The 13,325-nt window shown below is 46.1% G+C and overlaps 1 protein-coding gene across 1 annotated transcript in view; it reads left to right on the forward strand.

The window, feature by feature from the left end:
- KDM4C (lysine demethylase 4C) overlaps nt 1-13,325 on the forward strand; it is a 297,099-nt gene that overhangs the window by 204,691 nt on the left and 79,083 nt on the right. Inside the window, exon 16 of the mRNA XM_075726866.1 lies at nt 10,344-10,399. Coding sequence (XP_075582981.1) covers nt 10,344-10,399 — 56 coding nt within the window. The remainder of the gene's footprint in view (nt 1-10,343; nt 10,400-13,325) is intronic.

The raw sequence follows: 13,325 nt of genomic DNA on the forward strand, positions 1-13,325 counted from the left end.
TTAAGGGAATTTAGTAAATGCAAAGAATCTACAAACATTTGGAAGATAATTATGTATAGGAAAGAAAGGGATGATTATGTATAGTGGTTGAAGAGCATCTTAGAGAGTAATGATTTGAAACTAAAATAGGAGGTGGTCCATTAGACTGAATTTGGCATGTGAATCTAGAATGGCATAGAATCATAGAATCGTTTAGGTTGGAAAAGACCTTTAAGATCATCCAGTCCAACCATTAACCTGACATTACCAAGTCCACCACTAAACCAGTTCAGGGTAAAGTAGCAATTTCATGTTTCCTGGCTTGGTGGCTGGATTATTTTTAATGAGAGTAAAAACTAGGAATCATTAAGATTGGAAAGGACCTCTAAGATCATCACTCCAATCATCAACCCAACACCACCATGCCTACTAAACCATGTCCCGAAGTGCCACATCTACCTGTTTTTTGAACACTTCCAGGGATGGTGATTCCACCACCTCTGTGGGCAGCCTGTTCCCATGCTTGACTACCCCTTCCGTGAAGAACTTTTTCCTAATATCCAATTAAGCCTCCCCTGGCACAGCTTGAGCCCATTTCCTCTTGTCCTATCACTAGCTACTTGGGAGAAGAGACCAACACCCACCCACCTCAAGACAACCTCCTCTCAGGTAGTTGTAGAGAGCAATAAGGTGACCCCTCAGCCTCCTCTTCTTCAGGCTAAACAGTCCCAGTTCCCTCAGCCGCTCCTCATAAGGCCTGTGCTCCAGACCCTTCACCAGCTTTGTTGCCCTTCTCTGGACATGCTCCAGCACCTCAAGGTCTTTCTTGTATTGAGGGCCCCAAAACTGGACACAGTATTCCAGGTGCGGCCTCACCAGTGCTGAGTACAGGGGTACAATCACCTCCCTGCTCCTGCTGGCCACCCTGTTCCTGATACAAGCCAGGATGCTGTTGGCCTTCTTGGCCACCTGGGCATACTGCTGGCTCATGTTCAGCCGGCTGTCAACCAGCACCCCCAGGTCCTTTTTGGCTAGGCCGCTTTCCAGCCACTCTTCCCCAAGCCTGTAGCGTTGCATGGGGTTGTTGTGACCTAAGTGCAGGACCTGGCACTTGGCCCTGTTGAACCTCATACAATTGGCCTTGGCCCGTTGTTCCAGCCTGTCCAGGTCCCTCTGCAGGGCCATCCATGTAGATGACATCCACAGCCTTTCCTTCATGCACCAGGCAGGTCACCAGGTCATAGAAGGAGATCAGTTTGGTCAAGCAGGACCTGCCTTTCATGAGCCCATGCTGGCTGGGCCTGATCCCCTGGTTGGCCTGCACATGGCTGTTGAGTGCACTCAATATCATAGAATCATAGAATGCTTTTGGTTGGAAGGGACCTTTAGAGGTCGTCTAGCCCAACCCCCCTGCAGTGAGCAGGGACAGCTTTAACTACATCAGGTTGCTCAGAGCCCCATCCCACCTGACCTGGGATGTTTCTAGGGATGGGGCCTCCACTGCTTCTCTGGGCAACCTGTTCCAGTGCTTCACCACCCTCATTGTAAAAAATTTCTTTCTTATGTCTAGTCTAAATCTATTCTTCTTTAGTTTAAATCCATTATTCCTTGTCCTGTCACAACAGGCCTTACTAAAAAGATTGCCCCCATCCTTCCTATAGGCCTCCTTTAAGTATTGAAAGGCCACAATAAGGTCTCCTCGCAGCCTTCTCTTCTCCAGGCTGAACAACCCCAACTCCCTCAGCCTGTCCTCGCAGGAGAGGTGCTCCAGCCCTCGGATCATTTTTGTGGCCCTCCTCTGGACCTGCTCCAGCAGGTCCCATGTCCTTCTTGTGCTGAGGGCCCCAGAGCTGGATGCAGTACTCCAGGTGAGGTCTCACCAGAGTAGAGTAGAGGGGCAGAATCACCTCCCTCGACGTGCTGGCCACACTTCTTTTGATGCAGCCCAGGATACGGTTGGCTTTCTGGGCTGCAAGCGCACATTGTTGGCTCATGTCCAGCTTTTCACCTACCAGTACCCCCAAGTCCTTCTCCACAGGGCTGCTCTCAATCTCTTCATCCCCCAGCCTGTATTGATACCGGGGGTTGCCCCGTCCCATGTGCAGGACCTTGCACTTGGCCTTGTTGAACCTCATGAGGTTCACACAGGTCCACTTTTCCAGCTTGTCCAGGTCCCTTTGGATGACATGTTGTCCTTCTGGCATGTCAACTGCACCACTCAGCTTGGTGTCATCTGCAAACTTGCTGAGGGTGCACTCGATCCCACTGTCTATGTCATTGATGAAGATGTGAAACAGCACCGGTCCCAGTACGGACCCCTGAGGGACCCCACTTGTCACCGGTCTCCATGTGGACATCGAGCCATTGACCACAACTGTCTGGATGCGATGATCCAGCCAATTCCTTACCCACCGAACAGTCCACCCATCCAACCTCTATCTCCCCAATTTAGAGAGAAGGGTCTTGTGGGGGACCATGTCAAAGGCTTTATGGATGTCCAAACAGATGACATCCATTGCTTTTCCCTTGCCCACTGATGCAGTCACTCCTTCATAGAAAGCCACTGTGTTGGTCAGGCAGGACTTGCCCTTGGTGAATCTGTGCTGGCTGTCTTGAATCACTCTTCTGTCTTCCATGTGCTTGAGCATAGCTTCTAGGAGGATCTGTTCCATGATCTTGCCAGGCACAGAGGAGAGGCTGGCAGGTCGGTAGTTCCCAGGGTCCTCCTTTCTTCCCTTTTAAAAAATGAGCACAATATTCCCTTTCCTCCAGTCAGCAGGGTCTTCACCTGACTGCCATGACTTTTGAAATATCATGGAGAGTGGCTTGGCAACTACATCAGCCAATTCCCTCAGGACTCTGGGATGCATCTCATCTGGTCCCATAGACTTGTGTATATTGAGGTTCTTTAGGTGGTCTCAAACCTGATCTTCCCTTACAGTGGGAGGGGCTTTACCCCCCTGCTCCCCATCTTGCGGTCCATTGACTCGAGAGAGGTGAGGAGAGAGGTTGCCGGTGAAGACTGAGGCAAAGAGGTTGTAGTACCTCTGCTTTCTCCTCGTCTGTTGATACTAGGTCACCATTCTTGTTCATCAGGGGGGTACGCTTTCTTCAACCTTCCTTTTCTGGTTGACATACCTGTAGAAGCCCTTCTTGTTATTCTTTACGTCCCTTGCCAAATTCAGTTCCAGCTGCGCCTTGGCCTTCCTGACCCCCTCCCTACACAACCGGGCAGCTTCCCTGTACTCTTCCCAGGACACCTGTCCCTGCTTCCACTGCCTGTGCATTTCCTTCATGCCCTTTAGTTTGACCAACATGTCTCCACTCAGCCATGCTGGTCTCTTCCCTTCCTTGCCTCATTTCTTACACTTGGGGACTGAGAGCTTTTGCACTCTATGGAAGGTGTCCTTAAAGATCTGCCAGCTGTGTTCCGTTCCACTGTCCCTAAGGACTGTCTCCCAGGGGGTCTTTCTGACTAACTCCTCGTAGAGCTGGAAGTTTGCTTTTCTAAAATTTAGGGTCCTGTCTGTACTCCTCACTTCTCCCATGTCCCTCAGGAGTGTGAACTCCACCAATGCATGATCACTGCAGCCCAGGCTGCCTCCAGTCTTGACATCACCGATAAGCTCGCTTGCATTGGTGACCATCAGGTCCAGTGTCGTGTCCCCTCGGGTAGGGGTGTCTGTTACCTGCCTTAGGAATTTAATCGTTTATGCATTCCAGGAATCTCCTGGATTGCCTACAGCTCGCCATGTTGCTTTTCCAGCAAATGTCAGGGTGGTTGAAGTCCCCCAGCAGGACGAGAGTCTGCAAGCGCGAAGCCTCCCAGAGCTGGAGGAAGAAGGCTTTGTCAGTAGGCTCTCCTTGATCAGGTGGCCTGTAGTAGACACCAGCCACAAGGTTCCCCTTGTTGCCTCTGTCTCTGATTCTTACCCATAAGCTTTCGACCTGCTCGTGGCTGTTCTTCAGGGACAGCTCTTCACACTGTAATGATTTCGTTATGTAGAGGGCAACGTCTCTGCCCCTCCTTCCTTGCCTGTGCCTTCTGAACAGCCTGTAGCCATCAATAGCCACATTCCAGTCGTGGGATTCGTCCCACCAAGTTTTGGTTATGGCAGTCAGGTCGTAGCTTTCTAGTAGCATGGTAGCTTCCAACTCCTCCTGTTTGTTCCCCATGCTGTGTGTGTTTGTGTAGAGGCATTTCATCTGGGCTGTTGGCCGTGTCACCTTCTTAGTGGAACATCCCTTGTTTCCCTTGGGGTGTTTCACGAAGGTTTCCTTGTGAGCTCCTACTATCTTGGGAGCCCCCAGCTCATGTCTGCAAGACTTCAACTGTGCTGCAGCATCCCCATCATGCCTGTTGGTTGAGGGCTCATAGTAGCCCCCCGTCCCTCTAACCATTGCGTATCATCCCACAGCTTGTCACAGGCAAGCCTGGTGCGTTCCCCCTCCCCCTTCACATCTAGTTTAAAGCCCTGTCAATAAGTCCCGCAAGCTCCTGAGCGAAGACCCTCTTTCCCCTTTGAGAAAGGTGGCTCCCATTTGACACCAGCAAGCCTGGTGCCATGTAGGCCGTCCCATTGTCAAAGAACCCAAAGTTGTGACGGTGGCACCAGCCACGGAGCCATGTGTTAAGAGATTGGATCCGCCTGTTCCTACCAATGTCACCTCCCACAACTGGAAGGAGAGAGGAAAAGACAGCCTGTGCCCCAGATTCCCTCACTAACTGTCCCAAGGCCCTGAAGTCTCTTTTAATCACCCTTGGGCTGTGTACTGCAACTTCATCACCACGCACATGGAAGAGCAGTAACGGGTAGTAGTCTGAGGGCCATACCAGGCTGGGAAGTCTCCTGGTGATATCTCGGACCTGGGCTGCTGGGAGGCAGCAGACTTCCCTATGAGGAGGGTCCAGCCAGCGTATTGGACCCTCTGTTCCCCTCAGGAGGGAGTCTCCTACAGCTATGACCCTTCTTTTCTTCCTTGTAGAGGTGGTAGTAATATGGGGGGTAGGTCTTTGTGGTCTTGGTGACTCCTGTGGTGTAGATGGATCGACACCCACATCGTCCACTGACTGGTCCTCCACATCTAGAGCCTCATACCTACTGTGCAGAGGCACCTGGGGAGTCATGGTGGGCAAGGAAAGGGTTTGCTTGCCACCCTGATTGTGGACTTGTTTCCACTCGCTGCTTCCCTCTAAGACCCTGCCTGCATCCTGGTGGGGGAGGATACTGGCTCCCTTTGGTCACAGCCTTTTTCTGGAGGCTGTCCCTGGTCAGGTTTCCGGGAGCTCAGAGCATAGTTCCACCAGTCTCTCCCTTGCTCAGGCTCCCTGATGCTCCGTAGCCTGTCTACTTCCTTCCTTAGCTCTGCCACCAGGCCGAGTAGATAATCCACTTGGTCACAGTGCACACAGCTGTTCGCTCTGCTGCCATCTGTTCCCAGTGCCAGCTGGTGGCACTCCCTGCAGCCGGAGACCTGGACGGCTGTGTGTTTCCCTGGGAGCTCAGTCTGGGTTGATACATCCTTTCTGGGTAGTGCAGAGGATACACCCTTCCGCCGGGTGGGTACCATGGCCATGCCTGGGCTCCCTCTCACCAGCTGCACTTGCCGAACCTACCTCTTGAGCTAGGAGGGGGACTTGGCCTTCCCCGCACGCCCTGCTTGCGCCACCTGCCGCACCATGCCCTCCTGACGTGCCATGCCCTGTTTGCCTGTCCTGGTCGCTGCGGTCCCAGTCGCCGCGCTGCCTGGGGACTGCTTTTGTACATGAGGGAGTTTGGCCACCATCACTGCTCTCCCTGCCCACGCTGCACCAGAGCTGCCTCTCATCAGGAGCTCTCTCTTTCCCGCTCTTTCTCCCTGTGCTTTTTTGCCACCTTAGCAAGGGTGCCCTGGCACGAGCGTTCACTCCGGAGCCCTTCGACTCGGTGACTGCCTCATAATCTTTCCTGGCACAAAGGTGAAGCTGACAGGCCTGTAGTTCCCCGGATCCTCCTTCCAGTTGTTCTTGTAGATGGGCGTCACATTGGCAAGCCTCCAGTCATCACGGACTGCCCCTGTTAACCAGCACTGCTGATAGATGATGGAAAGTGGCTTGGCAAGCTCCTCCGCCAGCTCCCTCAGTACTCTCGGGTGGATCCCATCCGGCCCCATAGACTTGTGAGCGTCCAGGTGGCGTAGCAGGTCATTAACTACTTCCTCCTGGATTATGGGAGCTCCATTCTGCACCCCTTTGCTGTCTTCCAGCTCAGGGGGCTGAGTACCCTGGGGATGACTGGTCTGGCTATTAAAGACAGAGGCAAAGAAGGCATTAAGTACCTCAGCCTTTTCCTCATCCTTGGTGAAAATATTCCCCCCACCATCCAGGAAAGGGTGGAGATTCTCCTTGGCTCTCCTTTTATTGTTGATGTACTTATAAAAACAGTTTTTATTATCTCCTACAACAGTGGCCAGATTGAGTTCCAGCTGGGCTTTTGCTTTTCTAATTTCCTCCCTGCATGACCTAACAAGATCCCTGTACTCCTCCTGAGTTGCCCGCCCCTTCTTCCAAAGGCAGTAGACTCTCCTTTGTCCCCTGAGTCCCTGCAAAAGCTCCCGGTTCAGCCAGGCCGGTTGTCTTCCCCGCCGGTTGGTCTTACAGCACACGGGGGCAGCCCACTCCTGTGCCCTTAAGACTTCCTTCTTGACGAAGGCCCAGCCTTCCTGGACCCCTTTGCCTTTCAGGACTGCCTCCCAAGGGGCTTTCCCAACCAGCATCCTGATCAGGCCAAAGTCTGCCCTCTGGAAGTCCATGGTAACAGTTTTGCTGCCCCTCCTCTTTACATCGCCCAGAATCGAGAATTCTATCACATCATGGTCGCTAAGCCCAAGATGGCCTCCGACCACATCTCCCAGAAGTCCTTCTCTGTTTGTAAACAGCAGGTCAAGTGAGACACCTCCCCTGGTAGGCTCACTTGCCAGCTGCGTCAGAAACTTATCTTCCATACACTCTAGGAACTTCTGAGACTGTTTCCTCTCTGCTGTGTTGTATTTCCAGCAGATGTCTGGCAAGTTGAAGTCCCCGACAAGAACAAAGCCTGGCGACTGTGAGACTTCTGCCAGCTGCTTGTAGAATGCTTCATCTATCTCTGCATCCTGGTTGGGTGGTCTATAGCAGACTCCCAACAGGACATCCGCCTTGTTGGCCTTCCCCCTCATCCTCACTCATAAGCACTCAACCTTATCATCACCACTGTTGAGCTCTATACAGTCAAGACAGTCCCTAAGATACAGAGCCACCCCACTGCCTCTCCTTTCCTGCCTATCCCTTCTGAAGAGCTTATAGCCATCCAGTGCAGCACTCCAGTCATGAGACTTGTCCCACCATGTTTCTGTGATGGCGACTATGTCATAGCTAGCCTGCTGCACAAGGGCTTCCAGCTTCTCCTGTTTGTTGCCCATGCTACATGGATTGGTGTAGATGCACTTGAGCCGGGCTATCGATTTCACCCCCAACGTTGCCATGCAACCCATGAGGTTTGTTGACTTGATCCCTCCTTGACAGAGAAGTTGAAGAGTAAATAGTATTAGAGTAATTCTGGTTCCCACCATTTCACTTTACCTTCAACAGTGTGGGCACTTAGGGGAGAAAGAAGAAATAAAGCTCCCTCCCTCCCTGACTTCTTCCTTTCTCCCTGTCTCCCTTCACCCCTTCCTCCTTCTTGTGTTCTCCCTTCCACTTGTTCTCTCTCCTGCCCCTCTAACCCCCAATGAGCCTCTGGCTTGTGCTGGGCTTGATACAAGAGCAGGTTTCCTAAGATGTGGCAAGAGAACCTCATAAAGATTCAGCTAATTGAATATAAATGTTGGTTCTGGAAGAAACAGTTTTACATATGCTCTAATAGCCAAATGGAGCAAGCTCATGCAATGATGTTCTTCACCATCTGAGTTGTCTCCTCTGCTGAAGAGGCTACCAAAAATTACAAACAGTACAAGCTGAAGCTCCCACTCAGTGGTGCAACAGCAGCCTCCTTATATTCCCTTTTTCTTCTTTATATGCTCAAACTACCTGTTCCTGCTTAGTCCCCTTCGAATACCTGAAGGAATTGGTATTCTGAGCCTTTGGGTTTCCTGATTTAATATTCAATGTTTACTATTACAAAGGGAATTGTTATCTGGAACATGATAGTTCCCATCCCAAGGTGTTTGTGTGTAACCTCAATTCTCTTCTTCACAACTCTACAATAATATTAAATAGTTAAAAGGGTACTTTGTAAGAAGGTGCATTACCTGTTCTCCGTGGTTTCGGTAGGTAAGGCAAAAAGTTATGTGCTTAAATTCCAAAGACCAGTTGTCACAAGTAGGTTTTAGTTAGGAAAGGTCTTTCTCATAGGATATCATAGAATCATAGAATCGTTTAGGTTGGAAAAGACCTTTAAGATCATCCAGTCCAACCATTAACCTGACATTACCAAGTCCACCACTAAACCAGTTCAGGGTAAAGTAGCAATTTCATGTTTCCTGGCTTGGTGGCTGGATTATTTTTAATGAGAGTAAAAACTAGGAATCATTAAGATTGGAAAGGACCTCTAAGATCATCACTCCAATCATCAACCCAACACCACCATGCCTACTAAACCATGTCCCGAAGTGCCACATCTACCTGTTTTTTGAACACTTCCAGGGATGGTGATTCCACCACCTCTGTGGGCAGCCTGTTCCCATGCTTGACTACCCCTTCCGTGAAGAACTTTTTCCTAATATCCAATTAAGCCTCCCCTGGCACAGCTTGAGCCCATTTCCTCTTGTCCTATCACTAGCTACTTGGGAGAAGAGACCAACACCCACCCACCTCACTACAACCTCCTTTCAGGTAGTTGTAGAGAGCAATAAGGTGACCCCTCAGCCTCCTCTTCTTCAGGCTAAACAGTCCCAGTTCCCTCAGCCGCTCCTCATAAGGCCTGTGCTCCAGACCCTTCACCAGCTTTGTTGCCCTTCTCTGGACATGCTCCAGCACCTCAAGGTCTTTCTTGTATTGAGGGCCCCAAAACTGGACACAGTATTCCAGGTGCGGCCTCACCAGTGCTGAGTACAGGGGGACAATAATCACCTCCCTGCTCCTGCTGGCCACACTATTCCTGATTCAGGCCAGGATGCTGTTGGCCTTCTTGGCTACCTGGGCACACTGCTGGCTCATGTTCAGCTGGCTCTTGACCAAGCCCCCCAGGTCCTTTTTGGCCAGGCAGCTTTCCAGCCACTCATCCCCAAGGCTGTAGTGTTGCATGGGGTTGTTGTGACCAAAGTGAAGGTAATATGCAACGTAAAGAAGCATTCAATTAGATTTCTGGCAGACATTAATAATGGTCATTATTGGAGGTTTTAAGATGAGATCAGACCGGAGTATTACATAACAGTTCTTTGGGTTTTTGTTTGTTTGTTTGTTTTTTCCCCTGAAAGGGCAACTTAAATTTAGAGGTTCAGGAGATGACCTCTCTTTCTGAGTATAAATATACAGGCATGGGATATCTTGACTTCATTTTGTACATTTGGTTCTTTGTAGAGACCAGAAAAATGGAAACAGAAAGAAAAATAACTAACTTTAGAAACACTTTCTTATCTGTGCCTGTGAAGGGACAAGGGAAAAAAGAAAAAGGGAAAAGATAGATCCAGAAAAGGAGGAGACTGAAGAGAGAGAGAGAGAGAGAAGGGTTGGAATGTAGAAAAGCCTGTGTATCTGTTCAAAGGCATAGTTTTAAGTAGAGGTAGGAAAAGCCCTCTTTGGTATATTATCTGGGAACCACTGAAGTACACCTTGCTGAGTGCCCTGGAAGCAGGTGGAGTTGTACTGAAGATCAAGGCAGTGAAGGTGTACTGCAGCAAAGGGGGAACTTTTGCCAAAAAAAAAAAAAAAAAAAGGATAAGCTGCCCCATATTCTCTAGGTTTATAAATTTGAGAACTGTCAGGAACAAGCAGGTTTTCAAAGTATTTGAGTTCGGTCAATGGCTTGTGAGTCAGTTTCTTAGTAACTTCTATTAAACTAATTATGTGTCATTTTACTTCATTTTACCTTAGTAATCTGTGTGGCAATTCCAGGGCAGTACTGATTAAATGCGGTTTTATTTAGTATTGCTTTCAAAGTGATCCTGTCAGTTTGTTCATGAGTAATACTTAAAATTTTTTTTTCTTTAGCTCATTTGAGTTGTTTCTCTTTTCATTACTGTATTCTTGTATTTTTCCTGTAAGGAAATGCAATGCTTTTAAGTGGTAGTTTCTAACCCAGTAATTAATTACATTAACAATTTACATATCCTTAAGATCAGCTGAATAAAACTGATTTGTAACCAGTAATAAAGCTTACTTTTTTCTACACTGTTTTTACTTTTAGGAATGTTGTCTCTGCAATTTGAGAGGTGGTGCATTAAAGCAAACTACTGACAAGAAGTAAGTAACATATACTGCGGGATTGTATGTGCTTGTTTTAAACTTTATTCCCAACCATTGCTATATACAAAGCATTTGTAAACCTAATTACTTGACAGCGGCCCTTTAAGGTGAATCGTTGCAGAATTAAAATTACTCCTATTGAAATGTGCCACTGGCATTCTGTGAAATAGTTATATGCTAAAATGTACATTTGTTTTAGTATCTGCACACACTTACTTGTTCCAAATTTTATTCTGCTGGCCTTTGTGTAAAGACAGTAAATGAGAGCTCATTTGTCATTGTTTGCATGGGCAAGTCTTATCAAACAGCGAAGTGTATTTTCTTCTTTGGTCCTGGAAATTTGTGATTACAGAATTCAATACAATACCTTTGAACTACTAGAAACAGTATTTTTAATTAATTAATTTGAATCATATTGAAATAATTTTAGATCTTGAAGTGTTTTTTTAAAAAACACTTCTATCATACACTGTCAAAAATAGTATTGTTGCTGACAGCATGCTATTAACAGCATCAGTATTTTTCTCTGTATTTGGATGACAGAACACTATGGCAGGTAACCTTAACAGATAAAATGGAAAATGTTGCAGGTTAAAATTTTTCAAGCCCAATAGTAGAACAGTCTTTATGCATTTTGAAACTTCTCGTATTAATTAAATCATTTTAGTAACTTAACAATATTATGTAGATCTCTTTCTTTAACCCTTTGGAATGCAGTGGTAAGAGATGATCTAGCTGCAACTTTCTTTTCCACTTACGAGGCAAAATTTTATTTATCAGTGATTTGCAATTGGTTGCATGACCCTTGTAAACTGTCCAGTTAGGAGAAGGTTTTATGTGAAACTCACAGACCAGATCTTACCTTCAGAAAGCATTAATATTGTAACTGTTTTAAGGGAGGTTTTGACAAACGCATGAAAATTCTCAGCTGCTTTTTAGTTCTGTTTTAAACTCCCCTAAATTAACTACTTGCTTTTCTCACTAAAAAAAAAAAAAAAGAAAAAAGAAAATGACAAAAGGGTGATCTCAGTAGAATTTATCATGCCCTTTTGATATTAGCTGCTGATAGCTTGCATGTTGCATCTTTGAAAATAAATACATCCTTTTTGTAGATCAATTAAAATGTTTTAGAAATGTTTCATAAGATTTAGTCATAGAAAAAAGTCCACAGAAGTTTGCAGAAAGTAACTTTCTCTGCATAACCATACCTAAAGTCTTTGGGTTTGTATTATATCCCTCCGTAGGTTTCTGTTACAGATTTATGAAATGAGAATTCTGTAGAAGAGTTCAACTCTTGTTTTCCTGTTTCCATAACACCTTACTGTTTCTACACATTGTTGAGTCTTTCGCCTGTCTTTCAGCATTAGCTACCATTCCAAATTTTGGAGAATTTTTGGAATAGTATGTTCCAATTATGTCTTTTTTTCTCCAACAAGTGTAAAATCCAACATGTGCGTTCCCTTCCCTCCTTATTTGCCTCTCACATACTGATTAGAGATATAGGATGAGCATTACTTAGATTTGAAAGCTAATGAATCAGACATGGTGTGGGGAGGTAACAATTTGCCATATAAGAGAGCTGAGATTCCTTCTTTTCAGCAGAAAAAAGCAATTGTTTTGAGTCCTGTTAGGTTGAGAAATGTCAGAGTATAAAGGTTTGGGTAAAGATTTATTGAAGAGGCATTTTATTTATAGCATTTCTGTTCCATAAAGCTTAGATGATAAGACAATGTAGTTTTGCAGGTGGGCAGGCAGCAACGAAAAGAAAAAGGGTGTTATTAAAAGTTAAAAAGAAAAAGTCTCAAAGCAAGACTTTTTCTCTAAGTTAGAACATAAACAAAACTGTCACCATAATAAAATGATAGATCTACCAGCCTTACCTGCTTTTTTTGGGCTGGGCTGTATAGCTTGCTAATTGATATGTCATCTTTACATACAGCTCTTATTTCACACTTTGGCCAATTTGTTTAGTTAGCTCTGTGTGTCATATTATACTTTTCCAGATATTTTTGTCAAAGAGGAGTTATTGAAATAGCTCCACTCTAGTGCAGGAAAGAGAAATGATTTACGTTCTCCTGCATCACCCTCTATTTCTTTTAGCTCTAGCCCACATTCATGTTAATCTGCTAAAATGGTCATATAATGTGTGTCTCTGGAGATCTACCAGAAGGTGGAGTGGGGCAAGTGTTCAGGGCTTACAAAAAAGAGCAAATGGGGTAACGAGACAAGATGTACAGTGAACAACAGGGAATAAAGCAAATATGAGTCAAGGAATGGAATTGTTTCCCTTTCTTCAGATTTACTAGTTGTCTATCCCAAAAAAGGTTTTAGAAGTAGTCTCAGAAGGCTACTCTTGGTTAATAAAAATGTCATTATCTTCTCTTTTACTTCATATAATATGCACTTTCAATATTAACTTCAGATTTTTTTTAGTTTCATTTAGCCTTTCTTATTCTGAGATTTATGTATTGAGCCAGCATTTGGAAGATATAGCAGTGCTTTCTGATGAGTACAGGAAACACATAGCATCATTTCACAAGGTTTCTGAAGCTGCACTGAAGTCTTACATGTAGCACTGGTCCTAGGCACTTGACGGGTACTTTCACTGCTAAAGGGGATCCAGTTCATGTTGGGCATTACAGTGACAGCCTGATCAATTTGCTGCTTCTGTGCCTTTTGCGTCTGTAAACAGAAGGTCTTGCTGGTATACTTTGGTTTACACGTCAATAGATGTATGACTGATTGTGGTCACGTGTGTTGCCTAAGAGTAGTTACTCAGGTCTGAGTAAAGTTAATCCAAAATGCTGTAGGTGATAAATTGCACGCAAATCAAATAGCATGGTCTTTATATACACACCTGGATAGCACAACTACAAAACGTTTGCACTTAATAAATTGAATGTGAAAGATGCTTAAAAAAATG

This window comes from Pelecanus crispus, chromosome Z (assembly GCF_030463565.1).
Source record: "Pelecanus crispus isolate bPelCri1 chromosome Z, bPelCri1.pri, whole genome shotgun sequence".
NCBI lineage: Eukaryota > Metazoa > Chordata > Aves > Pelecaniformes > Pelecanidae > Pelecanus > Pelecanus crispus.